Here is a 27964-nt window from a genome sequence, read left to right as displayed (position 1 = left end):
GTTGAATACTGCCGAGCTCTGATGTAGTTCGTCCGAGCCCGATGTCAGATACGAAAAACTTTCTAACAAAGTTGCAGCTGAATATGCGCAATACCTCGAAGGGGGAGGAGAAAACAAGCACGCCGCCGAACATAAAACTTCCTCGAGGAAAAACAACTTGCAGAGTGGGGCCAACACTAAATGGCAGGAGTATGCTCAGCATGTGTCTCTGCAGCTAACACCTGCTACAAATACAAGAGTTTCTTATTGATACCACCACTCAAGACATATAAACCTGAATGATTAACCTTGATCTTAAACCCTTGCCAAGTGCCTGATGACATAAGTTTAAGTCCCACAGCCACAAGACTTTAGGCCTCTGCATAGGTATTAGGTGACTCAAAGCGCTTTAGCACAGATCTCAACTTCAGAGATGTACAAAGAGAGACATGTGATATAACAGAAAGGGACAGTTTTCAACTCCAAATTCACAAACAAATGCCACAAAAAAAATAGTTTTAAACAAACTAATCCTGGACCAGATATTCAAAATTGTTAGTAGTTGTAAACCCTTCGATTAGCTATATGTATGGGCCTGCAACTACTAAAAGGTTTTATCCTAAATATCAAACCGATCTTAGGAGGTAGTAAAGATTCACTGATTCCTAAAATGGGTCTCAAACTAGATACCAAATTGCCTTTTGGCTCCCTTCCCCTTTGTGCATTTTTGTAAACGTTTCACCGAGACTAGGCAGTGGTCAAAACCTATTTTTCTTAAAAGCAACCCCACTTCCTTTAAGAAAAACAGGCTACTTTAAATAAAATCCTTTATTTAAACACAATCACGAGGATACTGGACTACTGACCATTGCAAGCTCCCTTACGAGACTGTGTCCAATCAGAGTGAGCCACAAGTTGCAACCTACCTCATGAATATTGATGAGGTTGGTCGAATTGCAATCCACTATGAATCAGAATTTTATGAACTGACCTTTTCGTAGAAAGGTCTGTTCACAAAATGTAATTCCGATTGCAAAAGTAATGGTCATAAATTACAACCTTGTTTTAGCCCAGTGCAATAATTGATCTGTCCTCTTTTTCTGAAAAGGGTTGTAGTCTGTTTTACAGGAGGAGTTTTTGGGGAATTATACTTTTGATGGCGAGCCTCTTTTGCTTCAGATTTTTATACAGGTATAAAATACTTTATCTATGGCACAAATGTAAAGAGTCAAAAAGATCATGTTGAACAGTCAGTCAAAAGAACATGAATCAATACAACAGTCAATATGATCATTCTTGATGGCAATGTTTCTCTTAAACAGTGTACACAAGCACATTTGACACTGGTGAAGTAAGTCCTTATGCATCAGGCCCTGCCTGAATTTGAAGATGCTAGAGTGGGAAGTGATAAGGATAAGATCCCAGACAGACTTGGGAGAGTTGAGTCCAAGGGACCATTTCTGATATGAGGAAATATCTGTGTCAATACCATCAGTCTATACAGTGGCAATAGTGACTCCTCACCACTCCACCCTAGTTCTCCAGTCTTATCTACACCTAGCTGTTCTTACCCCCTGCCCAGTCTTACCTCCCAGAGGTGTCCACCGATGGGAGCATCGGCCCAGGAATGCTCAACGTTCGCGCCCAACTTCCCATTCTGAAAGACTATGAGGGTGAAGGATTTATCAAACCACCTGAAACAAGGCAGAAGCATTAGGCGTTATGATGTGTTTATGTGTGGAGAGTAAGAGTTTGATGAATCCAAAGGAAACGAGTTGTATGTACACAGATTTGGATAGGAGGTAACCGTCCACACCTGTCGCAGCACTTCCCATGGAGGAGGGACTTGGCATATGTGTCCATGTATCGGTCCTGCCCTTTCTCATTGCCATTGGCCTCCTCATCCAAAGTCATGAAGAAGGCTGCACTCTCCACCGCATCAAGAGAGGTCTTGTTCTTCCCCTTCTGGAAGAACTCAGCACGGGCTTTTGCCCAGGGAATTCTGAAGAGATAGAAAAAAAAAGATCATGAGCAGGAACACACAAGAAGAGAGGCAGAGCAGAGAGAACACAAGAGGAGCGAGCTACCACTAAAGGAGAGCAGAAAAACGAAACATAAAATAACTTAAGATGAAGAACGAAGAAGAGGTATGTGGGACCTTTTGAACATTCATCTGGAAAGTGCATTGTTAATAATATGCTAAACAAGCAATCAACACCCAAATCTACATGTGTACACTGATATGATACTAGTGCCCTTGAAACGAGTTAAAGTGCGTTTTCCTGGCTTATGTTAACTAGGACTCAGCTAGGCCTCGATGCCACATTGCTCAAAATGGATGTCATATTCGCTGCCCATTGGCTCTGCTGCAGAGAGTCAAGCAAGCCATGTTTGTTCATTTCTGAATGGCAATGTTCTGGAAGAAGATTCCCTAGCATAGGCTCACTAATATAACATTTTGTCGAGGATCTTCCGCTTGCACGCAGCATTGCATTAATTCACAATGGTTCATTGTTGTTTATGTAAGTAAGTTGTTCTGACACCTCTGGATGATGTTATTTTAGCTGAATTAATGTTCATGTAGTGGGTTAGTGTTTAGAGGGTAAGACTGCATGACAATTTTAAAATGCACATTTTAATATGCTGAAAACGTATTTCTTTGCTCACAACACAATGATTCTATACTTTTCATAATTTTAAATGGGGGGATTTCTTATAAAAACCTTCGATTTTGGGGGTGAGTCCGAACTCTAGAAGACTTTCTGGAGGATATTTTTCTCTCATCTCCAGGAGTAATACACGTGTGTCGCTGTTGCCCGGCACCCATGGACTGAACAGGGGCCCACCCATCCCATATATGAACTGACCATATGAGCATTATGTACTCCATTTCAAGGTGTTTCATACTATCATAATAAGGACCCTGTTTTCAGACTTTATTTATGATTGGTTTGATTCTTTGCATGATGAATATCATAACGTTGAACACTTGAGTAACTTGACCTAAGCCATGTGCTATTATATTAAGGTACATGTCTTATGCCTGCACAACTTGATAACTCGTGATTTCTTTTGTTTTAAGGTGCTTATGTAGATAACAAATCTGGTTATATATAAAACCATTGCATAATTGGTAACATGAAGGCCTGCATCCATTATTATTGTGTTTCCTGTACCCGTCTGACAACAGCCATTGATTTGTTCTGTGCATTTTGTTACAGGATTAATACGTTTATCCAGTTACAATTACGTTCTTTAATGAGTAAATATGTTTTTAATTCTAGAAGGGAATTAGTACTTTAAGCACTTGTTTTTCTTCTCTGTTGATATCTGTTCACAACAAAGCTTGGAACGCATATTGCATTCCAAGCCTCGCTTTCATCTTATCTTTGAAAGCATATCCCAAGTGTGCGCTCTGCGAGACATCATTTACCACGCATCCATTTCAACGTGGTACTATTACATTGTGGTTTTCACTCCACAAGTCGTTACACCGACTTGAACTGGAAGGCGCTGTTGACTAAGCAATAGTGTAAATTACTGTTTCCAACACCTTCCCTACTGTATGTAGACTGGAGTTGGAATGGTAATTCACACTATTCCTAAGTCCAGCGCCCCTCCAGCACAAGTCGATGTAACGACTTGAGTTGTGAAAACCGCAATCTAACAGACCGCGTTGAAATGGCCTTCAATGTATCGTCATACATCCGTGCGCTCTTGCTTGGAATAGACACACTAGCTGTTGTGTTATTGGAGGATCCTCTCCCGGCGTACGTTTTCAAAGTAGTTCGGTTGCCGATTGTGGCCTCACCATTTCAGCGCATGGTTAATCTGCCAGATCCACGCTGCTTTAATTAATTTCTTGTATTTATGCCCCTTATCCTTCAGCCTAACGGGTTGCCTGCTGTATGTTGGCACTCCTACTCATGGGTATGTCCCTGTCTTTAAGGGATCCTTTAAGCATTTATTGTTTACAAACTGTTGTTTGCAGTGTCCTATTATCTCTTCTATCTTGTCCATATTGCAGACGTCATCCCTGAATGAGTTATCATTATTTTTTTTCACTAGGGTGTGCATATGTGCCACTCTGCACATATTTCTAAGGGCTTTACAGATATTTCCTGCTTATAGGACACGTTAACATTCTTCCACCTTCTTTATCACGTTTTTTCATCTCTCTCTTCTTTCTATTTCCTTTTTAGTATGTCCCCTCATATTCTTAGTCCTGGTGAGACCCTAATATGCTACCCAAGGGTCCAAATGTCGTCAGCATTCTTTAGAGACAGTCAAACAGTGAATCTTTTTATTTGAATGCAGAATATTTTGCTAACTCTATAAATTCTTTGTTACTTTCACGAAAGCTTGTGCTCACCCGTGGATTGTGATTACTCTTTAAGTTTGGGCTTTGACATTGAGTTTAAGTGTTGCAGTAATGTTTTTTGCTTGATCTACATGGATAAATTGCTCTCTGTTTTTTCATCAAAGGTTGTCTGACATGTTCTAATTTCTATATGATGTATATGTCGTTGTGTGCATGAGACTATTAAGTTTGTTTATTGTAAATAATTGTTTTGTAAAGGATACCAATGTGAACCATTGACCTAAGAAAATGTAATTTAAAAAAAAGTGGGAGGTTAGCGCACTGAAAGGATTCCGGGCATGGGACCTCATTGGCATCTCCCAACTCGGGAACATGTGGACCGGTGAGCACATACCAACCTTCCAAGATCTGCAGACCAGACACTCCCAGCACCCATCACAATTGTACAGATATTTACAGCTGCGCCATGCCTCTCCGCTCACACATACCGGATAGCACAACGCTACCGGAGTACAGTCCAGGGAACCTGGGAAGGGGAGGAATTTCGCGTATCTATCGCTCTCTAACCAACAACACCCCAACTACACTAGATCAGCTCAGAAGACGCTGCGAAGGCTGGGTGGGACCACTTGAGGAGGAAGATTGGAGGGACGCGCTGATGGCGCCCAAGACGATCACTGCCTCAGCTAGGCTCCATCTGATCCAACTGTACTATTTGCACACAGCATATTTAACGCCTGCCCGCCTTCATAATGCTAGTTTGAACCCAACTGCATTCTGCGCAAACTGTGGTCAAGATCAGGCAGACTTCTTCCATGTGGTCTGGACCTAGCCCCTCCTGGGGCGGTATTGGGAATGCATAGAACAAGAGATCACAGAGGTCTTGGGTTGGGAGGTTCCACACAACCTGCTAAACACACTCCTGGGGATTACGGACGGCTTGGATGGGTCCAGAAATGAAAAAATGTTCTCTACTACGGCTATGATCGTAGCCAAAAGAGACATAGATCCCAGCTGGAAGCTTCCCAATCCACCTACCGTCGCGAAGTGACGCAGGAGAGTGGACTGGTGTGCGCTACAAGAGAAACCCCTATAAGAAGCTTGGGTTGTCCGACTAAGCACCGTAAGGTTTGGGGCAAATGGCTGGGGCAGATAAATTAGATAAGCTTTCCTCAACTGACTGTATGTATCACATGGGACCCCCCTGGGGTCTTGAGCTACCATGGTTTGGTATCCAAGCAAATGTGGAACGTCTTATCGTTATGGAGATGTACTGTAGGTCTGTTTACCTTTGTCTAAAATCAATAAAATTGTTTATCAAAAAAAGAAAAAGTGAACCATTGAAGCCACAATTATTTTTGGGTAGCAGAGGATGGCTTAAGTGATAAAGCATGGCGTTCAAGATTCCTTTGCTGCCCAGTCACTTATCTGGCCCTCTGTTTACATTCCTGTGCCCACTCTTGGAATTATTTGCTGAGTTTCTGATGCTGCAGTGCTGTTCCTGAGTAAAAAGGATTGTGAGTTAGTAGGACGAAATTATTCTTGAGATTGAGAGTAGTCAATATGCTAATAATGCATTGTGAGATTTAAAGTTAGGGTGCATTTTGTCTTGAGTGTTGGATTTTTATGCTGCATGTGTTATTGGTTCTTGGTTCAGTTGGTGGTTTGATCACTGTGATTTAGATGTATTTGTCACATTTGTGATTTGCGTAAAAAATGTTTTAGTTTGCATTTTGTTGATTAAGGCAATCAAATTAGCCATAATCTAAGATCTTGAGATATTATTGTTGAAGTTGTTTTTAAAGTGGTAGTGTGATTTGCAAAACATTGAATTCACAAGGGATCCGTTTTTTCTGAATGAATGAGTTTCCTTTTAGGTTTTGAGTGTTTAATCTAGGTTGGTGTGATTTGCTCTTCAGTGCACAGGATTAAGTGAATAATAAAAGGTGACTGCCGTTGGATAGGAATCTACTTCGGTGTCAATTAAGGTCGACTAGCGCCATGAAAGTGCAAGTCTATTTTCTATTGATCACAAGATTCTCTTTGTTTAGCATGCAGATTTATTCCTCATTTCTACTTTGAGCAGATAAGATTTTTATTGATTTATTCGTGTGTGTGTTCTGTGACAGGAAAAGGCTGTGTATTGTCTTTAGCTTTCATGGACAAACTCCACTGGAATTGGTTAACCCCCTGCGGAGTCTCTCTAGCATTGGTGAGACGTCACCATAGAGTTATGGTGTCATTGGTTGGTTGCTGCCATAGTTTGCACTGTGATTGGCTGTTGTTTTGTTAAGATTTTGAATTATTTTGAGCAAACATAATGGATGCAGTATTGAAAAAGCCAAACGTTCCTAGCGTACCTATTATGGAGGGAAAGAAGATCTCCCTAGAAGTCTTGCCTGCGTACGAAATGGCATGGGCCTGATGTATATGTTCACAAACAATGTTCCCCTTGGAATCACTTTAACATTAGTGTCTTTGGCCTTGCCATGGTTCGAAATAAATCCAATACATACAAAACCATAGATCATTTGAATACTTTCTTAATAAATATTCTTCCATATTGAAATTTCAATACAGTAGTCAAAATAATGTAGATGCTCCAAGTGAATGCGCAGTTCAAGTGCAAAAAAGTGAGCCACAGTCTGTAGCAATTAGTGTAGGCAATATTTACAATATGTACAAAAGAAGAGATCACCTAGATAGGAAAACAATTTATATACATCTGATGATAATAGTATTCCGATTTGGCTACTTCAACAATCTATGAACTGGGTAGACTCAACCCTTCAGACAAAATCACACAGGGTCTTCCTCTGGACAAACGAAGCGGTAGCACCGTACAAGAAATGACATAAATATTTGTCAGAACTCCCATAGCTACGTAGTAATCAGGTTTCTAAAATAGCCTCTAAATGACCAGCCTCACCTGACCAAATACGACTTAGACAACTTGTATCTCAGTTTATTTCTATTAGTCTATTTCTATTCTTAGAATCTTGTCAATTGTGATCTAGGATAAAAAAAAAAAAACAACCGGCTATATGCACAAATTGAGAGGAAAATGAAAGGAAGCTCTCTTGCAATGAGAGAATACAGGTACCATTGCAAGCGATGCCACAGACTATATCCCTGCCATGCATACAGAGCTCACGCGGTCCCATATCACTTCAAAAGTTGAAAAAGAAAGAAGTCCTTAATCTCTCATGCACCTAACAAATAGTGCTATTTCACATGCAAGTCGATAAAAGGAATTAGAATATGAGTCACTTAAAAAACTTGAAAAAGAGAGAACATTTCAATCTCTCAAGCACCTATTTCATTGCATTATCACACATGCAAGCCAATTGAAGGCAGAGGAAAAGGAGTTAAGGAAGAAAAAGCCCAGAATGCAATATCCTCTCACGCCCTTCATATAAAACCACATCAGAGAAAATCACTTGTAATCTGATTAAATGTGGAGTTTGCTGAATGCACCAGATAGTAAGGCATACCTTAAAGCAAGATCTCACTTTCAAACACTGTTTTTGCAGACTCACTGTCTGAAATCAAAAACAAAACTTGTCAAAACATGGAAAAACTCCTCCCAAATATAATTTAAAAACATTTTAAAAATCTAAGTCAAGGCGAAAAACTAACTCTAGCATATCAAAAACTGTCGCTCAGAAAAACGTGGGGCCTGCGGGAAGACAGCCTAAGGTTGTTGCGTGCCCAGGTACGTTTAGCCACTAGACCGTTAACCTGGAAAAAAGTCTCCAGCATCAGTCAGGATAAAAAGAGGACTACATGGCAGCGCATTGCCCACAAATCCTCCTGTCCTCATATAATACACATGGGTGGAGGCTTCCTGTATTCGTAGTAATACAGAAAGGACTGCATGTCTGTGAATAGTACTGTCAGCCCAGATGAAGCCCTGTCATGCAAGATTACTCAAAAAAGGGAGGCATGACCAGTTAAACTTTACTGAGCTCAATGATTTCATTCGAAATAATGTTATTTTTGCGATCTCAACCCGGTCATTGTTATTCAAAACAGAAGACCCATACTTTACTAAACTTACAGAGAGGAGCGCTTGTTTGTAAATAATATCGGCAGCCAAGATAAATTCAGGCCAAGCATGATTACTAAAGAAAAACACACAGAAAGCAAATTGCCAATCCAAAAAGCAAATGTACTGAGTACAATGATTACCTTTGCAGTCAAGGTAAATTTGTGATCTCAACCCTACTCCAAATACAGTTGTTAGTAGTAAATGAAGAATCAAACCATGTGTATAAAAATGTGATTAAACTGGTACAATTCCTGCGTACTTTCAAAAACTGTCCATAGGGTAAGTTGGTCCACCGGCCTCTGGGATGATATCTATTGTACAAAGTTGAACAGGTTTTTTGGTAGATTTCTGAATAACGTAGTGTATAGCTTCTCTTCATCTACCTTAATGGTCAGATCCAGAAATGCAATACTTTGACGGTTATAATCCATAGTAAATTGGATGTCAGAGGAACATGAATAAAGCCAATTATGGAATAGTTTGAGTGATGTGTCATCGACTTCCCAGATTAAAAAGACATGATCGTGGCATTTCGCATCTGCATAAAACATAGTGGCCAATACGCAGGAGGAGGGTGTGGCTGCCCTGGAGGACGACAAATGGAAAGAGACAAAGAAGTCCCCTCGCAACATGGCTATCTCCATGCGCCTGAAGATGATCCAATTCAGAATTTTTCATAGAATCTACTATTCCCCCCGAGAGGCTCTGGAGCATGGGACAACCACCCGGGCCGGAGTGTCTGCATTGTCATTCCTGCCTGGGTTCCCTATATCGTGAACTGTGGGAGTGCCTGGCGGTGGGGAGATACTGGAAAGGGATTAGTGATAGGATGAGTCGGGTGCTCGGTCTCAGGTTGGAGCTCTAACCTAAAGTTATATTGCTGGGGATAGTGGACAAATTGGGTGGGCCTGCAATTTGCACACCCTCCTGGCTGTGGCATAACTGGTAGCCAAAAGGGATCTGGCCTAGCAATGGAGGGTAAATCTACCTGACCCTTCCATGAGTACTAGAGGGGCATGGATGTGCAGCAATGGAAAAATTGGTGTACAGAGCACGCGGCGTCACCCGCAAGTATGAAGGCATATGGGCGTCCTGGAAGGGTAATTGTAAAGAAAATACAAAGCTGGTTTCCTTTATTTCTTTCTTTTATTCACAGGTACCCAGCAATATAAAGTTGACTCTTCTTAAAGGAATCAGGCTTCTCTCTGCCCTTCTTAGAATTTCCCCTGTCACATTTCAGATTCTAACACCGTAAACTCTACACATCTCCTTTTGCAATGAAATTACACCAGTTAATGTATTAAAAATTAATGCACATTAATGCATGCTTGCCATAATAAAAACATAAGAATATTTACACAAAACTCCGAATATATTCATAACGTAAGAAACATGCAAGAACTGAACAAAAACAAGGACAACAATGATACAATTATATCCTAGCATATTACCAAATACAGCAAGAATCACACAACACTGAGCACACCCAAAGGTTTATTTACTTTACATACATTTCCAAAACTCCACGTAGACCCATCACATAGAACCACAACATTGCGTTTCACTTCTCTTACTCTCTGTGGTTCAGTAAATCTACTCTCTCCTTTACACACAATTCCACCCTTCCTTATTAACACACCCAATCTCCTTCTCTAAACCATTGTCTCTTCACCCTTTGTGTATAATCATAGTACTTCTTAGTTTTATCTTGAAGACCTGAAACTCTCCTTGATACCTTTACGATCAATCCTTACCTCACTAGTGCCACTTAACCACACCTGACATTCTTTCGTTCCCAGCTCTTTTCCCTTCAAGGAAACAAAAGGTGACACCCCAGTCACTGAATGTGGTGTTGCCCTATGTGCCCACACCATCTTCCTTAATTCTTTTTTCCATGAAAGATGGTTCACTAATGAGAGTTGAATATTCTCCATAATCATCTTGTTAACTATTTCAACCAATCCATTGGCTTGAGGCTTGAACAAAGCCACCTTTTCATGAATAATGCCCATCTGGGAAAGATAACTAGTAATTTCTCGGGAAATAAATTGGACCCCGTTATCTGATACCAAGGTCTTAGGAATCCCTTTCTCATAAACATTCTCTCCAAAAATTCAATTACATTAGCAGTTATGATCTGTTCGAAGGTTTCAATGACAAACCATTTGCTATGATAAAATACTATTATCAGGATAAGTCTGGCTACAGGACCAATAATGTCAATGGCTAATCTTTCCCACTGTTTGATGGAAAATTCTGAGCACACCAAGGATGGCGGCCTGACCAATTTGGTCCTGTCACTATTTGCACATGCCATGCACGTTTTTACCACATCTTCAATATCACAATTCATACCAGGCCACCAGTAAGATTGACAAACCCTCCTTTTTGTCATGTTCCTTCTTGGATGTCCTTTGTGGGCTAAAGCAACAATCCTATTCCGAACACCACCAGGAGGTAAATTTGACTCCTTCTCAACACCTTACCTCCGACAACACTCAACTCATCCTACAATTTGAAGTATTCCTTTAGATCTCTGCTCAAAACATCTTCCTCATGCTAACCTTGAACTATTCTACTGCTCACTTCTCTCAATACCAAGTCCTCATTCATGGCAAACCTCCGTTCGTCACAACCCCGGGCCATTCTACTGTCCTCACAATCCGCAATCTTGTATTCTCCATCAACCACAGGCACCCCGGACAGACAATCTGCAATAATGTTCTTACAGCCTTTAACATACTCTACCTCAAAATCATAGTCAAGAACAGATAACATCCATCTTGATATCCTAGGAGTGACATTACCTTCTAACCCTCGACCTCCTTTGAATAAGTAAGTAAGTGGTTTATGGTCAGTTTTTATCTTAAAAGGAATACCCCACACATAGAACTTAAAATGCTTGATGCCCCAACAACAAATGAGAGCTTCTCTCTCAATGACCGAGTAAGAAACTTCTGCACCTCTCAACCTCGTCGATGCAAATCCTATCACCCATTCCTCACCATTCACACTCTGCATCAAAACTGCTCCCAATCCAACACCACTCACATCGGTTGCAATGTATGTCCTTCCCGATACTTTAAAATGTCCCAATGTAGGCGCCTGTGCTATACACTCTTTAATCTTTCTAAAGGATCCCCTACAATCCTCATTCCACACAAACAGCGCATTTTTTGCCTTGATAACTCTCAATGGTTTTACAATTTCTGTGAAATTCTTAACATACTTTGCACAATCCTCAGCGAGTCAGAAAAAAGATCCCAACTCATCCTTGTTTGTCGGTTCTGGTGTGTTTTCAATAGCCCTTACAATACTCTCTTTGGGCTTTACTTCTTTTGCTTTCAACACATGACATAAAATATGTCACTTCCCTTTTCCTCAACTGACATTTCTCTCTTTTAATCGTCAAACCATGGTCTTCCAATCTTCTCATTACCTCATCAAACACCTCATCATGATTTCTTTCATAATTTCCTAATATTAGTATGTCGTCCTGGAAGCACTTAACTCGATTGATGTCTCCAAATATGTTTTACATCACCCTCTGAAAGACAGCAGAGACTGATGCTAATCCAAATGGCATCCTCTTATAAAGGAACGCTCCCAAAGGTGTTACAAAAGATGTTAAATGGCGTGACCCCTCATGTAAGTTCACCTGATGGTAGGCAGACTAAATGTCTAAGACACTAAAGACATCACAGCAATGGTCTCGGATATATTAGGAAGGGGTTGCCTGTCCACCCATATACTCTTGTTCAGATCTCGCAAATCCACACATAATCAAATTTTCCCCCTTCCTTAAGTGCTACCACCACAGGGATCAACCACTCCGATGCTTCAATTGCTCAATTATGTCCTGTTCCAATAATTTATCCAACTCCTTATGCAAGGGCTCCCTCGTCACATTTGGCACGTTCCTTACCTTGTGCACAACAGTTCTTTAATATTATCTTATGAGAAAATCCTTTCAACAATCCCAATTCAACTGTAAACACCTTGACATTATGGGACCTTCTTCAACATCTATGGCTTCGACCCTTCTTGTAGGTTCCACCACCATCATTGGTTCTTTGGCATTGGAATTTATTATAGTGTTCAAATCTCTCTGAAGACGCCAGCCCAATAGGTCTGATCCAAAATTGGTCACATACACACATCCATATACACCCTCAGATTTTAGATTTTAGTTTTGAGAGTCATCCACTTCATCCCCAATATTTAAATTTGTATGCCACCATAACCCACTGCTTTTACATCAGCTTCATTTAAGAGCATACTTTCATCAAATCCACTCCTTTCTAGATATTATTTTTTAGAGATTAAGGTGTACAAACTTACAGAATCTGCCAGTACCTTCAGCATTTTATCATCAATGGAAATCATTTAGTGTGGCTTCTTTCATTTTTCAACATTTTCCAACTTTATCCTCTGATCCCATCCTTGTTGCCATGTAAAGAAAATACAAAGTTGGTTTCCTTTCTTTCTTCTTTCTTTCATTCACAGGTTCCCAGCAATATACAGTTGACTCTTCTTAACGGAGTCAGGGTTCTTTCTGCCCTTCTTAGAACCTCCTGGACCACATTCCAGATTCTACCACTGTAACCTCTACAGTAATGTTGTTAGTATTGACTAAATGTTCTTGGAGGACATTGGGGGGGCACCCCAACCCCCACAGGCGGGCAAGGATCAATGTCTCGTGTTCCTCTATCTGTTTTCATGTGCCCCTCTGGAGTACCCAACTATGAGTGATGTGGGGACCCAATGAATATGTTCCCTCGAATCCAAAACCCTGGTAATGACTTCAAGTGCCTATTATATGGGGAATATTGGTGTATAGGGCTTGAATATCCATGAGATTATATGGCTGAAGTCAAGATCCTCAGTCTTTTGGATGAGGCCTATATTATACCTTAAGTATAATCTCATCAGAGGTACAAATAGCTTGAGAAATAAATCTATATATTGGCAAAGGGGCTCAAGTAGTGTGCCACAAACCCAAAAAATAGGGTGACCAGGTGGACTACATGTTTTTTTTTTTAATCTTAGGAAGCATAGATATCACAGGCATCCTAGGGTTCGTATTATTTAGGAATCTCCTCCAGGCCCTTCAGTGTCAGTCTCTCCATCATAAGCATTACCTCGAAGGTGGGATTATTCCTAGTACTTCTATAATGTTCCTCCACAGAGTTGCCTCTTGAAAACCTGTGCCCCGGCCTAACAGAATATTATGCATACTGTGCAAAATATCAAAGGCAGTTTCAAACAAATATGCCCATAGCTCCAATGATGCAGCAATACATGAAAAACAAGATGCCATATAATTCAGGATACTAACAGAATCTTATTGATTCTGAGCAATGATTTTTCCTACGTTTTACTACAACCAAATTCACAATGAGGGTGCCTAAGGGGGAGGAAGATTACATGCTTTGTGCAGTCCTAGACACCCCAGCGTGGTCCATATATAGGTGGCAAGGTGAATGGCCAACTCATATCATTTCTAATTAATACTGGTGCCACACACGCTACTGTTGGTTCTGTGGAGTTTCCAAACCTACTACTCCCAGGAATAGACATCCAAGTTGTAGGGATTAGTAAGAAACAGATTATTAATCAGGTTAAAGCAGATTCCTAGTTAAAATAGGAACAATGGGAAACAGTCACCAGTTTATATTGTGCATCGCTCAACCCTACGCTCTTAAACATCTACATGTTATGTTATGTTATGTTACTTTAATTCTTTTATAGCGCACGGCAACTCCAGAGGAGCATCCCGGCGCTTTAGCAAAGAAAGGAACAGCAAAAAGCAACCACACAACAAAAGGAAAAGAGAAAGAAACTGTTACCTAAAAAGCCATGTCTTCAGGTCCTTTCTGAAAGCAAGGAGACAAGGGGCCGATCTCAAGGACAATGGTAATTCGTTCCATGCCTTGGATGTCAGATAGCGGAAGGATCGACCTCCCAGACGAGCACGGCGAATTACAGGGACAGTCAACAAGGACAGACCCGATGACCTGAGAGTCCTGCTTGGCACATACCTGGAAAAACGTTTCCCAAGATATTTGGGGCCAATACCATGAAGGGCCTTAAAGGCCACCGTCAGGCATTTAAAAAGGACTCTCTTGGAGATAGGTAGCCAATGAAGGGTGTTCAGTAAGGCAGTGGCACCAGCTCTCCTCGGGAGTCCAAAGATGGCACGGGCTGCCGAATTTTGGACCACTTGCAAACGGGTCATAAGATATTTCGGTAGACCCACAAAGAGAGCGTTTGCGTAGTCCAGTCGCGACCCGATTAGTGCCTGAACGACTGTCTTCCTGTGGTTGAGTGATAGTAGAGGAAGAAATTTCCTCAACATCCGTAAGATGCCGAAGCATTTCCCAACTGTGGACAAGATGTGAGGTCCAAAGGATAAGTCACAATCTACTATCACCCCCAGATTTTTGGCCTTAACAGCGACTTTGTCAGGAGGAGACATATCCAGTGGCCACCAGGATTTCCAGTCAAGTTCCGGTGCGCAACCGAAAAAAAGCAACTCTGACTTGTCAGAGTTGCATTTCAAGCCATGACCTCTGAACCACTCAAACACCGCACCAAGGCAATCCCTGATCTTTGTGCCGTCGAATGACCCAGCCCTGTCACAAGTGAACAGGAGTTGGGTGCCATCGGCATAAGACACGATCTGGGCGCCAAAGGATTCCGCGACTTCCGCCAGAGGGGCCATAAAGATGTTAAACAGCATAGGGCTGAGAATGGAGCCCTGCGGAACTCCCACCTCTAGCGGAGCCATATCAGCGGAAAAAGGAGGCGCCCAGACCGTTTGTCGGCGGTCGGCCAGAAATGATTTTAGCCAGTTCCACACCGTTCCACGAAGGCCACACTCCCAGAGTCTTACAAGGAGGGCATCATGGGGAACGGTGTCGAAAGCCGCCGACAAGTCAAGCATGACTAACACGGCCTTTCCCCCCAGATCGAGTACTTCCCTGATGGCGTCCGTGACCTCCAGCAGAGCCGACTCCGTGCTAAAATTAGTACGGAAGCCGGACTGCGAGGTGTGCAACAGGTCGTTTCCTTCGATGAAGCTGGAAATTATCCTGTGCACATAACGCTCGGCCACTTTTGCCATCGCAGGGAGCAGGGAGATTGGCCGATAATTAGCATGTATCAGGGGGTCCAAGGTGGGTTCATGGTCCCCCTTCGCCGCCATCATCATCAAACAGCACGGACTCAGCATAGTAAACTACACAGACGGCACCCAGCTCATCCTCTCCCTCACCGAGGACCCAATCACCACCAAACGCAGCTTCCAGGAAGGAATGAAGGACGCCTCATCCTGGATGAGCAGCAGCAGCCTGAAGCTCAACTCGGAGAAGACAGGGGTCCTCGTCCTTGGACCCCCCCGGCATGGAACAACAACTGGTGGCCCTCAGCAACCCCACACCTTCACGGACCATGCCCAGAACCTTGGCATCGTACTCAACTCCTCCCTCTCCATGACCTGACAGATCAACGCCATCGCCTCCACCTGCTTCAACACCCTCCGCATCCTTCGGAAGACTTTCAAATGGACACCCCCCTCCCCGAATCAAGAAAGACCGTCACCCATGCACTCATAACCAGCAGGTCGGACTACGGAAACACCCTCTACTCAGGGATCAACAAGTCTTTGCTCTGCAAACTCCAGATCATACAGAGCTCCGCAGCCAGACTTGTCCTCTGCATCCCTCAACACGAACACATCACCCAACACCTGCGGAACCTCCACTGGCTCTCCGTCGAGAAGAGAGTAACTTTCAAGATACTCACCCATGCCTACAAATGCCTCCACAACACTGGACCTCAATATCTTAACAAAAGAATCTCCTTCCACATACCCAAGAGAAACCTCCGTTCCGCTGACCTCACCCCCACCAAACTCCTGCGCATCCGCAGAGCAAAAACGGGTGGAAGAACCTTATCCTACATCACGGCTAAGACCTGGAACGAGCTCCCGGTCAACATCAGATGCGCCCCCACTCTGCATATCTTCAGCAAGAACCTCAAGACTTGGCTCTTTGACTGATCGGAGCGGCTCCCCCCCCTAGTGCCTTGAGACCATCTCGGTGAGTAGAGCGCTTCAAAATTCCCTGATTAATTGATTATACTAAAGAAAGATGTGTCTAGTTAGCAGCTACCATCTAACTCAGTGCTAGTTCAGTACATTAATAACCTGTTAGTAGCATAAAGACAAAAGAAGACTGCAAACTAGAAACAACTGCACCCCTGGGTCATCTTGCTGACAACGGTCACAAAGTCTCACTCACAAAGATGCAGTACTGTGAAAGAGAAGTGATCTATCTTGGTCATCCTATTAAGAAAGAGGCAAGGAAAGTCTCAGGAGAATGCTTTTATGCAATCTTGAAGATGAACCTTCCAACTGCCTAGAGGGAGGTGAGGATTGAAGATGTATTTGGGAATAGTTGGCTACAGTTGTCAGTGAATTCCAAGATGCTCCTGCCTACAAAGTCTTTAATAAGGCTTACTTGTAGTGATATCAAGGATCCAGTACCATTTAATGAGGAATGCTCTATTTTGTGCTACAGTAGATCCAGTAGCTGTAGTTCTTCCTGGTTGTCTGCAGGCAGTTGCAGTTATTTGCCTTTCAATAGAATAGAGTGAATGCATTATTATGGGGCATACACTCATTGTGTTTGTCCCCCATTCAGTTGAAATTTAAATTGCACCAGAGCCCTGCACTCGACAATCAGTCCCTCACAAGATATGAGCAGACAATATTAGCAGCTGAAAATATTTTAATTAAAATATGCAGTTCCTTACATGCTGCACCACTGCTGCTAATTTCAGACAATGATGAAGATGATGATTAGGACACTAACTACAACATTATTACTGTGACAGAATTATTTATCAAGGAAAAGGCCAGATATTCAAGCTGTTCCCTTAAAAATGGCTTGTCTGACTTTGTTTGTAGATGGTTTCTGTATGAGAGACCATACAGGAGCATTAAAAGCTGCCTATTTAGTTTGTTCTATTTATGAAATCATTGAAACACTATAGTTGTATGAAGTAACTTAAGCACATGTGGGCGAGTTGATTGCTTTAAAAAGGGCTTGCTGCCTAGCAGATGGATTAAGTGTTACAATTTATACATACAGCCAGTATGGATTTGAAGGGGTACACGATTTATGGCAGCTATGGTTGAAAAGTGGCTTTATGACATCGTTGAAAAGTGGCTTTATGACATCGTCTGGTACTCCCATCACAAATGGATCGTACAGTCTTGATCTTTTGGAAGCAATACAGTAAGCTAAAGAAATATTAGTAGTCAAATGTTCAGCCCACAAGGTTGGTGATGAGATAGTCACAATCGGAAATAATTATGCTGATTAAGTGTCAAAATACTGTAACCTTGAAAACGCAAATGTGAGATTAAATTAGCAAACCACAGTGCAAGAATCAGAAAAATATTAAATTAATGTATGAGCTGCTGGAAATGCAAATAATGTCAAATGTTTTCTGTTGAATCCAATACAGACCACATTAAGTGAATTGAGGGACCTCCAGTAGGAAGGACCAAAGGGTGAGAAAAAGAAATGGGGATTGAGAGGTTGTAAGAGAAACTTTAATGATATGTAGGCTACTCCCGATCATCAATATGTACTCCCAGATTCTATGTTTTATTCCATGGACTGGTCTCTTCATGACCATACACATGTAGGGAGGGATGCAATGACCAGAGGTTTGGGAAAATACTGGTATAATACAAAATTTAGAAGTGCAGCAGAAGATTTGTGTCAAAGATGAATCAGACATGGAACAGAGGAATAACTGCGGTCGGCAGAACGCGGTGCCCAATAGGGCATATACGGGGACACTAGATTCGACAGGATGCGAGGCCACTGGTAAAAAAAGATCTTATGGATGGTGCACACAGTTTTAAAATGCATGCGCTTCTCAACATGGAGCCAACGCAATTTGCGAACAAGACCAGAGACAGGACAACAGTTTGGAAGTGAGAACAGCAGCCTGGCCACAGCATTTTAAACAAGCCTTGTTGGTTCCCAGGTAGAGGATGTTGCAGTAGTCTAGCCAGGAAAGAATAGCTGCCTGAAAAATTAATTGTCAGGTGGAAGGGCCAAAAATTCATAGAATGGGGCTAAGCCCATGCATGAGTCCAAGGCACGTGCCTACCACCGATTTCACCTGTGCTTCAAACATTAAAGCGTTGTCCACCCAGACACTAAGGATTTTGACCACAGACTTGGGACAAGGAGGGAGACACAGAGAGGGAGGCCACCAGTGGTAACCCCAGGAATGGCAGTCTATCCATAGAAGTAGAATCTCTGTTTTGCTAGTATTGAATTGCAAAGAATTACCCTCCACCCACTCTGCAACAGCAAACATACCCCATTGGAAATTAGCCATATCTGATGAGGAATATTAGTAAAGGAAAGAACGAGTTGTGTGTCATTCGCATAGGACACCAGCGAGAGCCCCAGAGATTTCACAACCTGTGCCAAAAATTGAATGTAGATATTAAACAAAGTGGGGTTCAGAGAGGAATCCAGGAGAACACCATGATGCAGAGTGTGAAAATGAGAGCTATGTGGGGGGAAAATAACTTGAAGAGTGGCCAGAGAGAGGAGGAAAACCAGACTAAGGCAGGACTGCTATTGCCAATTTCCTGGGGGCGCCAGAGCAAAATGTTGTGGGACGCAATGTCAAAAGTGGCATTTGAGTCAAGCAAGATCAAGGTCGAAGACCTGCCTCTAAAATGCAGCGGAGTTGCTCAGTAACTGCAAGAAGAGCAGATTCCGTACAGTGTAATGGCCTGAAACGATTCTGAGAGATGAACAGAATGTAGGGACCAGCACAGGCGGCCGCCGCGGGCGGAGTGCCGGTAGGTAGCACGAGAGAGGTCGCAGAGGGAGAGGCATTCCGAGAGAGGAGGTACGAGACAAGAGGGCCCCAAATATCACATGGCCAACCAGTAGCCGGCGTTAGCTCCCAGAATTCTGACAGGAGGGTCTGGCAACGTGTAGCATCTTCGAGCCAAGCACTGACCTTGGGTGCGGGCCTCCGACCCTAGTGCATGGAATCTCTGCAAAGCGCGAGGACAAGCAGCATAGCCTTGAGCCGATGAGAGGCGTCAGGACAGTGCATCACCAAGCCTAGTAGGCAGGTCAATGGATCTGGCGAGGAGGTAATCTCAGTAATGACGGTACACACGTTATGCCAGTATGCAGAAATCAAGGGGCACAGCCAGGCAAGATGAGAAAAGTCCACCGCAGGGGACGAGCACTGGAGACATCTATCACTAGAGACAAGGCCCATTCTGTACAGCTGAGCGGGGGAGCGGTACAACCTGTGCAAATATTTAAAATGTATGCGGTGCAGGCGGTAAGTGGGAGATAAGCGTTTGGTCTGCTTACAACAATACTGCCAGTCCTCCTGAGAAAGATCAATATCAAGATCCTCGCTCCAGGCAATGCCGGCGCGATTAGCAGATATGGAGGATGCCGCGAACGTTGTGGCAAAGAGCCTTGAGACCAGTTTACGAGGGGAGGTGGAAGTGTATGTCAAGTCAAGGGCTGCCATCGACAGGGGGGGCAACGGGAATGTGGGGTGCAACTTCCGACAGGACGCTCTAAGTTGATAATAAAGCAAAGTGTCCATTGGGCCAGACTCGGCCGGAAGCATAAAGAAATCGCCGTTGGGGTAGAGGTCTGATAAAGTGGCCAGGCCCAGGCCAGCCACGCCTTTAACCATCCCAGCCGTGTGCAGTGAGGGAAAAGCCAGGTGGTATGCGACAGGCATGGAACCGGCGGAGAGCAAGCTGGAGCCTGAATATTTTCTAAGACCGTCCCAGGCCCAGCGCAGGGCCTCCACCGTGTCAATCTCCCCGCGCTGTGGTTTTGCCGGGGCAAAGATAGCGGTCTGTAGGGGTAAGGGGGCCGCTAGGTCGGCTTCCACCGCCACGTGGGGCTGAAATGGCGTTGGATGCAGCCAGAAGTGAAGGAAGCTGGCCTGTGCACTGAGGGCGTATAATCTGAAGTCTGGGGCATCCATCCCGTCGCACATGAGGGGAAGCGTGAGAATATCAGATGCAATTCTAGGCTGACACCCAGTCCAGACGGGAGAGATGATGAGGGAGCGGAGTGTGCAGAAGAAATGTGCCATAAGAGGAACGGGGACATTCAGGAACAGATACAAAAATTTCGGGAGCACCATTTTAGTGATGGCAATGCACCCCGCCGGGGATAGAGGTAAGCGCCGCCAAAGGGGTATCTTGGTCTCCAGCCAGTTGACCGCCCGGCCGAAATTGGCTTTCCAGAGTTCATCCACACTCCTACTGAGCCAAACGCCCAGATATCTGGTGGGCCTTGATGCCCACACAAAAGGATAGTACGGAGTGAAGGGGAAAAAGAGAATGGACTTACTCCAATTGACCTGAATGGCCAACATACCCCCGAATCGCACCACCTCGCAGACCATGGGGCCCAGGTTCTCCTGAGGGTGGCGGACATAGAGTGTGACATTGTCCGCGTACATGCAGACGACCAGGGCTCGGGCCGCAAATCCCAGACCTCTCTGGGTGTGATGCTGCCGGAGTCTGGGGGCAAGGGGCTCCATAGCCACAGCGAAAAGCATGGGCGAAAGTGGGCACTCCTGCTTCTACCCCTTGAAACAGGAAGGGGCTCTGATATCTGGCCATTGATCCGAAGGCGAGCAACAGGGAGGGTGTAGAGGAGATGGATTTTGCGCAGAAAAACCGAGCTAAAGCCAAGGCGGGGAAGAAGGTAAAAGAGGAAGCGCCACTCGAGAGTGTCAAAGGCCTTGGTGGCATCTAAAAGAGATGCCACAGCCAGGAGAGCGGGGTTGATCTGGTGTTGTATGGCAAATATTGTGAAGAGGTTTTGTGAAGTTGTATGCCCGGGAATAAAACCGGACTGGTCCAGGCGTGCAATCAGGGGCATGAGGGGTAAAAGGCGGGAAGCCAAAAGCTTTGCGATAATCTTATTATCAGTGTTGATAAGTGATAAGGGGCGATATGGGTCCAGTAGTTATGGGGACTTGTCTGGCTTCAAAAGCAGTGTTAGCAGGGCCTCGCGAAGTGACGGGGGAAGTGGCCCTACTCGAAGGAGTCATTGTACATTGCGGCAAGGTGTGGGATGAGGATGGGCGCGAAGGTTTAATAGAAGGACGCTGGCAGGCCATCGGAGCCAGGCGCATTGTCCCCAGGCAGACTATTAATGGCTGCTAGAATCTCTTCCTTAGAGAAAGGTTCATCAAGGTATTCCCGATGGCCGTTATCCAACCAGAGGAGCTCGAGAGAGTGTCAAAGTACTGGTCCAGGATGTCACGCGAGGGGGTGATCCCTGCGTTGTAGAGTTGAGTATAAAAGGCGGTGACCCATTAAATTACCTCGGTAGAAGAGGTAGTGTGTACTGGACCCCCATCCTGAAACGCTGTGATGTAGAAGGCGGTACAAAAGGGGGTGGTGATGGACCGTCCATCACCACCCCCTTTTGTACCGCTTTGGCCGCCATAAGTGTGGCAGGGTATGCTCAGACGTGAGTCCCTTGCTCACTGTGCCACTGGATTCAAGCAAGCCGGGCTGAAGACGGCTGTAATGCCAGAAACCGGTCCTCGGAAGCTTGTTTCCGGTCCAGGGAAGGCATGGCTTGGCAGTTCGCGCTGAACTGTTCCCATGAGGCACAGGGTCAGACTGATTTGCATATGGCCATGTCTGAACTGGGGTGACAGAGTGGGCTAAAGAACGGTGATGGATCAAACCCAGATCTTTTGACTGGGTGTGAGTGTTTGATTGGTTCAGATACTCCGTCCATCACCACCCCCTTTTGTACCGCTTTGGCCGCCATAAGTGTGGCAGGGTATGCTCAGACGTGAGTCCCTTGCTCACTGTGCCACTGGATTCAAGCAAGCCGGGCTGAAGACAGCTGTAATGCCAGAAACCGGTCCTCGGAAGCTTGTTTCCGGTCCAGGGAAGGCATGGCTAGGCAGCTCGGGCTGGACTGTTCCCATGAGGCACAGGGTCAGACTGATTTGCATATAGCCATGTCTGAACTGGGGTGGCAGAGTGGGCTAAAGAACGGTGATGGATCAAACCCAGATCTTTTGACTGGGTGTGAGTGTTTGATTGGTTCAGATGCTCCGTCCATCACCACCCCCTTTTGTACCGTGATGTAAAAGGCGGCGTGAGGCCAATGCAGAAGATTGGCTAGTCTTTCTTGGGCAGTCACCTTCGCCATAGTGGTGTGCCCTCGATTCCTTACCCAAAAAAGAGATCATCTCCCGGTCGGCTTCCTGCTCAAATTCGGAAAGTTTGCCTGAGAGCTGCGCAAGGGGGTCGGGATTGGGGTTGAGAGAATGCCAACAGTCAAGGGCCTAGATTTCTCCTTCCAGGCGCTCACGGGCACCACAAATAGAGCGTAGAACACCAGACTGCTTGGAGATACCTTCGCCCCTAACCACCACCTTGAAGCCCTCCCAAAGTGTAGAGGGAGAATCCACGGAGCCGGTATTAAGTTCAAAATAATTCTCTATTGCAGTTTGAATCTTGGCCCAAAACACCGAATCGCGAAGCGCATTGGGTGGCAGGCGCCAGGCAAACATGTGCTTAGGGGTATGCGGGGGGAGCAGACTAAGGCTAACGGGAGCGTGAGCGGAGAGAGTACACGCCATATGCTCGACCAAAGTGACCCATGCGAAAGCGTCATGAGTGGTGAGCCAGAGGTCCAAGCGAGACCAGCAGCCCGAAGAGCCCGTAACGCAGGTGCTCTCGCGCGCATCCGGGTGGGTGTGGCGCCATGCATCCAACAGGGAATGGTTAGCTAGGATGGAACGCAAGAGGGAAGTGGAGCACGGGGCCCAGAGCACGGGGCCCAGAGCAATCCAGAGTAGCTGAAGGCGTAATATTGAAATCAACCCCCCCCCAGCAAAGCAGCAGGATCAAGGGAGAATATACGTCACCATATCTGCGCGAGGAAGTCAGGGTCGTCAGAGTTAGGGCCATAAATCGCAGTGAGAATCAGGGGCTGAGCCAAGAGGGTGCCAAGCAGGATGACGAAGCGCCCCTCGGGATCAACAATGATTTTAGTGGTGTGCCAGGGGAGTCCTCTGCGTAAAAGTATGGACACCCCGCAGGAGTAGCAAGAATAGAATTAGGAATGAGTCTCATCCCAATGCCTAGAATGAAGCCTAGAGGCGGTAGCAGGAAGTAAGGGAGTTTCTTGAAGGAAACAAATGTCAACCTTATGGCGAATGAGTTGTGCAGGTACAAGGCGGGCCTTTCGGAGGTCATTGAGACCGCAAACATTCCAAGACCAGAGTGTAGTGGCCGTCATAATGCTATGCCAGAAAGGTGAGTGCCAGATGGAAACGTATATGGAATGGAAGCCTGAAATACTGGAGACGAGATGTGCAGGGCGAAAGGCAGTGTATCAAACAACACAATACAAATTAGGTCATACAACAGAACCAACAACAGGCCTCGGAGGAGAGGCAACGTAACCCAAAAATCCCCCCCCAACACCACCACCCACACCAACCCCAAATCAGGTTGAGAGACCATCCCCGCCCACCCAGGGAACCCCCAACAGGGAAGGGGAAAAACCAAGTGAAAGAAGAAGGGATTCATCCCACAGAGACGTGGCTCGGCTCAGCGAACACCCCTGCCACTAGGACAGGGTGGCCAAGCCGTCGGTAAGAGCGGACTGTGGGAGTAGGAGACCAAAAAAAAAGGGGGGGTGCCCCCCGTGCCCCACCAGTCGCTCAAGTTACAAATTCAGAGCAGGAGAGTATTGTTGTAATATAAAAGTGAGAGGAGTGTAGGGCTGGGGAGTTAGGATCAGTAAATGTCTCAGCAACCTAAAAGATCCGCCAGGCCCATGAGCTGGAGAACTTGAGGGTGGCAAATGCGGGACGATGCAGTAGTGATGGGTGAACAACAGGAACTATGAGGAGAGGAGTTGGCCTAACGGCTAGGGCGGTCGACCTCAGACCTGGGGTACCAGGTTCGAGTATCGGCAATGACGCTGAACATCCTGTGATTCTGGGCAAATCACTTAATCTCCCTGTGCCGAACAACAAAATGAATGTGTCCTCATGTAATACAACTGGTGCTATGTAAAGCGCTCTAAAACCCGATTCGGTCAAGTTTGCGTTAAATAAAAATATGTAAAATAAAAAAAATAAAAAAACTAGGGCCAGAAAGGCAAGCTTGTGTCACTAAGCGCATGTAATCGGAGTTCATGAGCGAGGCTTAACATCAGTCATTGTCACTCAGATCACCGTCAGCAGCCATTTGAGAGCTGGAAGGGGAGGAATGCTGTCATTTATCTAGTTTTTGGCGTAGGCAAGTGCTGCCTTTGGTTCCATGAAGGTGTGGATCTGTGAGCCGTGCCTGACGCGCAGCTTGGCCGGGTAAGCCAGAGAGAAGATGTCATGTTTTTGCAGCAGACATTTGGCCGGGAGAAATTCGCGGCGGGCATCCTGAACCGCCATGGTATAATCAGGGTAGAAGGATATTAAGATCCCTGATGACGAATTTCTCCCTTCTCCCTGGCAGCACGGAGGACCGCATCGCGGTCTCAGAAATTCAGTAGTTTGGCGATAATAGGACGAGTAGGGAGGCCGGGAGAGGGCTGGCGGCCCCAGAGAGCGATGGGCACGCTCGACGATGAATACCGGGGAGAGAACCTCTCCGAATAGGTCGCGAATCATCAGCTCAATGAAGTCCTCCATTTTGGCTATGTTGGAGGAATCGGGCACACCCGTGATACGAGGTTGCTTCTGTGGGAGCGAGCCTCCAAATGCTCATTCTTATTTGTAATGAGTTCCAGGACCTTATTCATCTGTAGGAGTATATGGTTGATCCCGGGTTGCAGCGTCCTTTGCATCGGACACCCTCGCCTCAACTTAGGGTAGCCACGTGTCATGGGAGTCCACCCGAGCCTTGACCGTGTCCAGGCGGGCAGAGAGCTGGTCGAGCTGGGTAGCGATGCCAGTAACCGTGGTTTTCACATCCAGCATATTGGTCTTGAGGTCGTCCTCACGGGTTGGGCCAGTTTCAGGCTGAGTAATGGGCCCGGCAGTGTCCATGACCACTCCCTCCTGTCGCGTCGACTTGCGTTGATCATACGCCAGCTTCGGCTGCTTGGGATCCGTCCGCGCCATAGTTGGGCACCTATGTTCCTCACAAATCAGCAGATCGCACCGCCAGGGATCAGGGGCGGCTGAGCGGCGTGCGAGGAGACAGGGGCTGGCAAGAGAGGACGTGGCAAAGGATGAGCGCCGAAGGAGGCGGTAGTAGTCAAGCATAGTAGGCAGGCCAGGGAAGGTGAGAAGTCAAGCAGCCTGCCGAGATGCCCTGGGGGGATGCGTCTAATCACAGCACCAGACAAGCAGGATAGCCCTGTGGGCAGGGAGCAGGCCGCCTGGATTCGCAGGGCGGGCTTGAGCTGTTGCAGAAGCGGCGGGTGTCAGCAAGGCCTCCAGGAAGAAAGCTGGGCCGGGTAGGGGGAGGAGAGGCAACACCAATGTACCATTGAGCGAGTGCCGGGCCCCAGGAAGACAGGTCCCGCGCCGGGTTCCAGTAACCCATGTATGTTCCCTAGTAGAGGAGGTAGAAGATGGCCAATAAGAGGATGCACCAATCCCGGCAGGTTAGCGGCTACTGTTGGCCCGGGGGGAAGTCATGCAGGCCATAGTGTCCAGAGGGTAGGCAGAGTAGGTAGCCGAAGCGCCAACTAGGTAGCCCAGCTGTGGGACCCAAACCCGGGGGGGGCAATCAGGGTAGAAGCTGGTAAGGGACGGACCCACTGACGCAGGCGACGAAATCCATAAGTAGCGGTGGATGGGGGTTCCAGGCCGCGCCGTGCAGGCAGTGCCGAAGGCCCAAGACGTAGGAGCGCAGCAGCGCACAGGCAGGAGGCAGCAGTGCAGACCCATGGCTCCAGCAGTCAGCAATCAGGAGGGGCAGCTGGGAGTCCGCACCCGCTGTGGCTCAGAGCAGTATGGAGTCGCGGGAGGAGCGCCGCCCGCATCGCAGGGCCCAGAGTGAGCAGGCCGAGGCAGCGGGCGCCAGGAATGGGAGAATGGCGCCCGGGCGGAGAGCAGGCCTGGGGATACAGTGCCGGTGCCCCCGACCTCACCGCTAGGCGCCCATACGGTGAAGCGACTCACCGGGTCCAGAGGAACAGGACGGAATTGGAGAACTTTCCAGAACTTCTCCCAGTATCCCAGAATGCACTTCAGGTCCCTTTTACTTTCAGTTCTTTTTGAAGGCGTAACACGCCAGACCTGTAGCATTCCTTACATGAATATCTCTCTCCACCGGGGAGGAGGGCGGGCGCTTATGACTATAACAGAGATACCCCTACTACAGAACTGGAGTTACAGGACAGAAACAACTCCTTCTGTAGTAGGGGATCTCTGTGTATAGTCATAATCTAGTGAATAGAATGGCAAGCCCATCCCCACACCAAAGCGGCGGTGGAGAAAAGAGAAATAACACCACTATTGTGCGAACAGATTTCGCAGCGAAGCCTGCCCAACCTGAGCGTCTGCCCTGGCATCAGTGTCCAGGCAGTAATGCTTAGCAAAGGTATGGACCGACTTCCAAGTGGCCGCCTTGCAGATTTCTGCAATTGGAACATTATGGAGCAAAGCAGTCGTGGCAGCTTTGCCCCTGGTGGAATGAGCCTTAGGTTTACCCCCTAAGGTTTTATTAGCTTTTTGGTAACACCGCTGTATGCAGGACACAATCCACCTAGAGATGGACTGCTTCGGGGTCGCAAGACCCGTCCTGACCAATCCATAATTGATAAACAATTGGTCTGACCTACGAATATCTTTGGTTTTATCCAGATAAAATTTCAACACCCTCCTAACATCCAGGGAATGTAAAGACCTTTCCGCTGGAGATGAAGGATTCTGAAAAAACGTAGGCAAAGTTATCATCTGGTTGACATGAAAATCAGAAATAACCTTGGGAAGAAATTTAGGGTGAGTACGCATAACAACCTTAGCAGCATGAAATACAGTATAAGGTTCTTGGCAACACAACGCCTGAATTTCACTCACCCTGCGGGCCGATGTAATGGCCACGAGGAACGCCGCCTTCCAGGACAGGTGCTGTACGAAGCCTTATGAATAAGTTCAAAAGGTTCCTTCATCAATCTTGATCTCCACCAGGCCCGGCACCAGTGACAGTAAGGGCCGAGATAGATGCTTCTGGTGAAGCGTCTCGAAAATCACCGATGTCTTGGGCGTGGGCACTGTCAATGAAATGCCCAACTTCGCTGCACCTCGTAAAAGGACATCATGAAAAGACACCAGATCGTCAACCGGTGACACCCTTGTCCCCGGTGACTCCGACAACGTCGGAGAATAGTCCTTGGTCCCCCAGGACCTAGTCTGCGAGCGAGACCTGTGCCTCCTGTGGCGTCATCTCGACCGTGTGGATGACCTGTTGCGCGATCGTTCCCTTCTCCTGGAGCGAGATCGCGATCTTCCAGCGCGTGGACGCTCCGCAGGCCTCTGTGGAGGCGACTTCCTTGGCCTATCCTGGGGTAGAGGTTTTGGGGTCC

General features: G+C 46.0%; 1 protein-coding gene across 5 annotated transcripts in view; it reads right to left on the bottom strand.

Annotated features, from left to right (window-relative positions):
- The window catches only part of CPT1B (carnitine palmitoyltransferase 1B), a 300240-nt gene that overhangs the window by 88506 nt on the left and 183770 nt on the right, over window positions 1-27964 (bottom strand). For all 5 annotated transcript variants that reach the window (XR_013607878.1, XM_078677942.1, XM_078677941.1 and 2 more), the window contains 2 exons: window positions 1796-1981; window positions 1568-1673 (listed from right to left, as the gene is read on the bottom strand). Coding sequence is in view for 4 of the 5 variants with exons in the window: in XM_078677942.1 (XP_078534068.1) it covers window positions 1568-1673; window positions 1796-1981 (292 nt within the window). In the remaining variant the exon portion in view is untranslated. The remainder of the gene's footprint in view (window positions 1-1567; window positions 1674-1795; window positions 1982-27964) is intronic.

The sequence above is a fragment of the Lissotriton helveticus genome, chromosome 1_1 (assembly GCF_964261635.1).
Source record: "Lissotriton helveticus chromosome 1_1, aLisHel1.1, whole genome shotgun sequence".
Taxonomy (NCBI): Eukaryota; Metazoa; Chordata; class Amphibia; order Caudata; family Salamandridae; genus Lissotriton; species Lissotriton helveticus.
The sequence above is the reverse complement of the archived record's forward strand: the minus strand, read 5'-3'. Positions and strand labels throughout refer to the sequence as shown.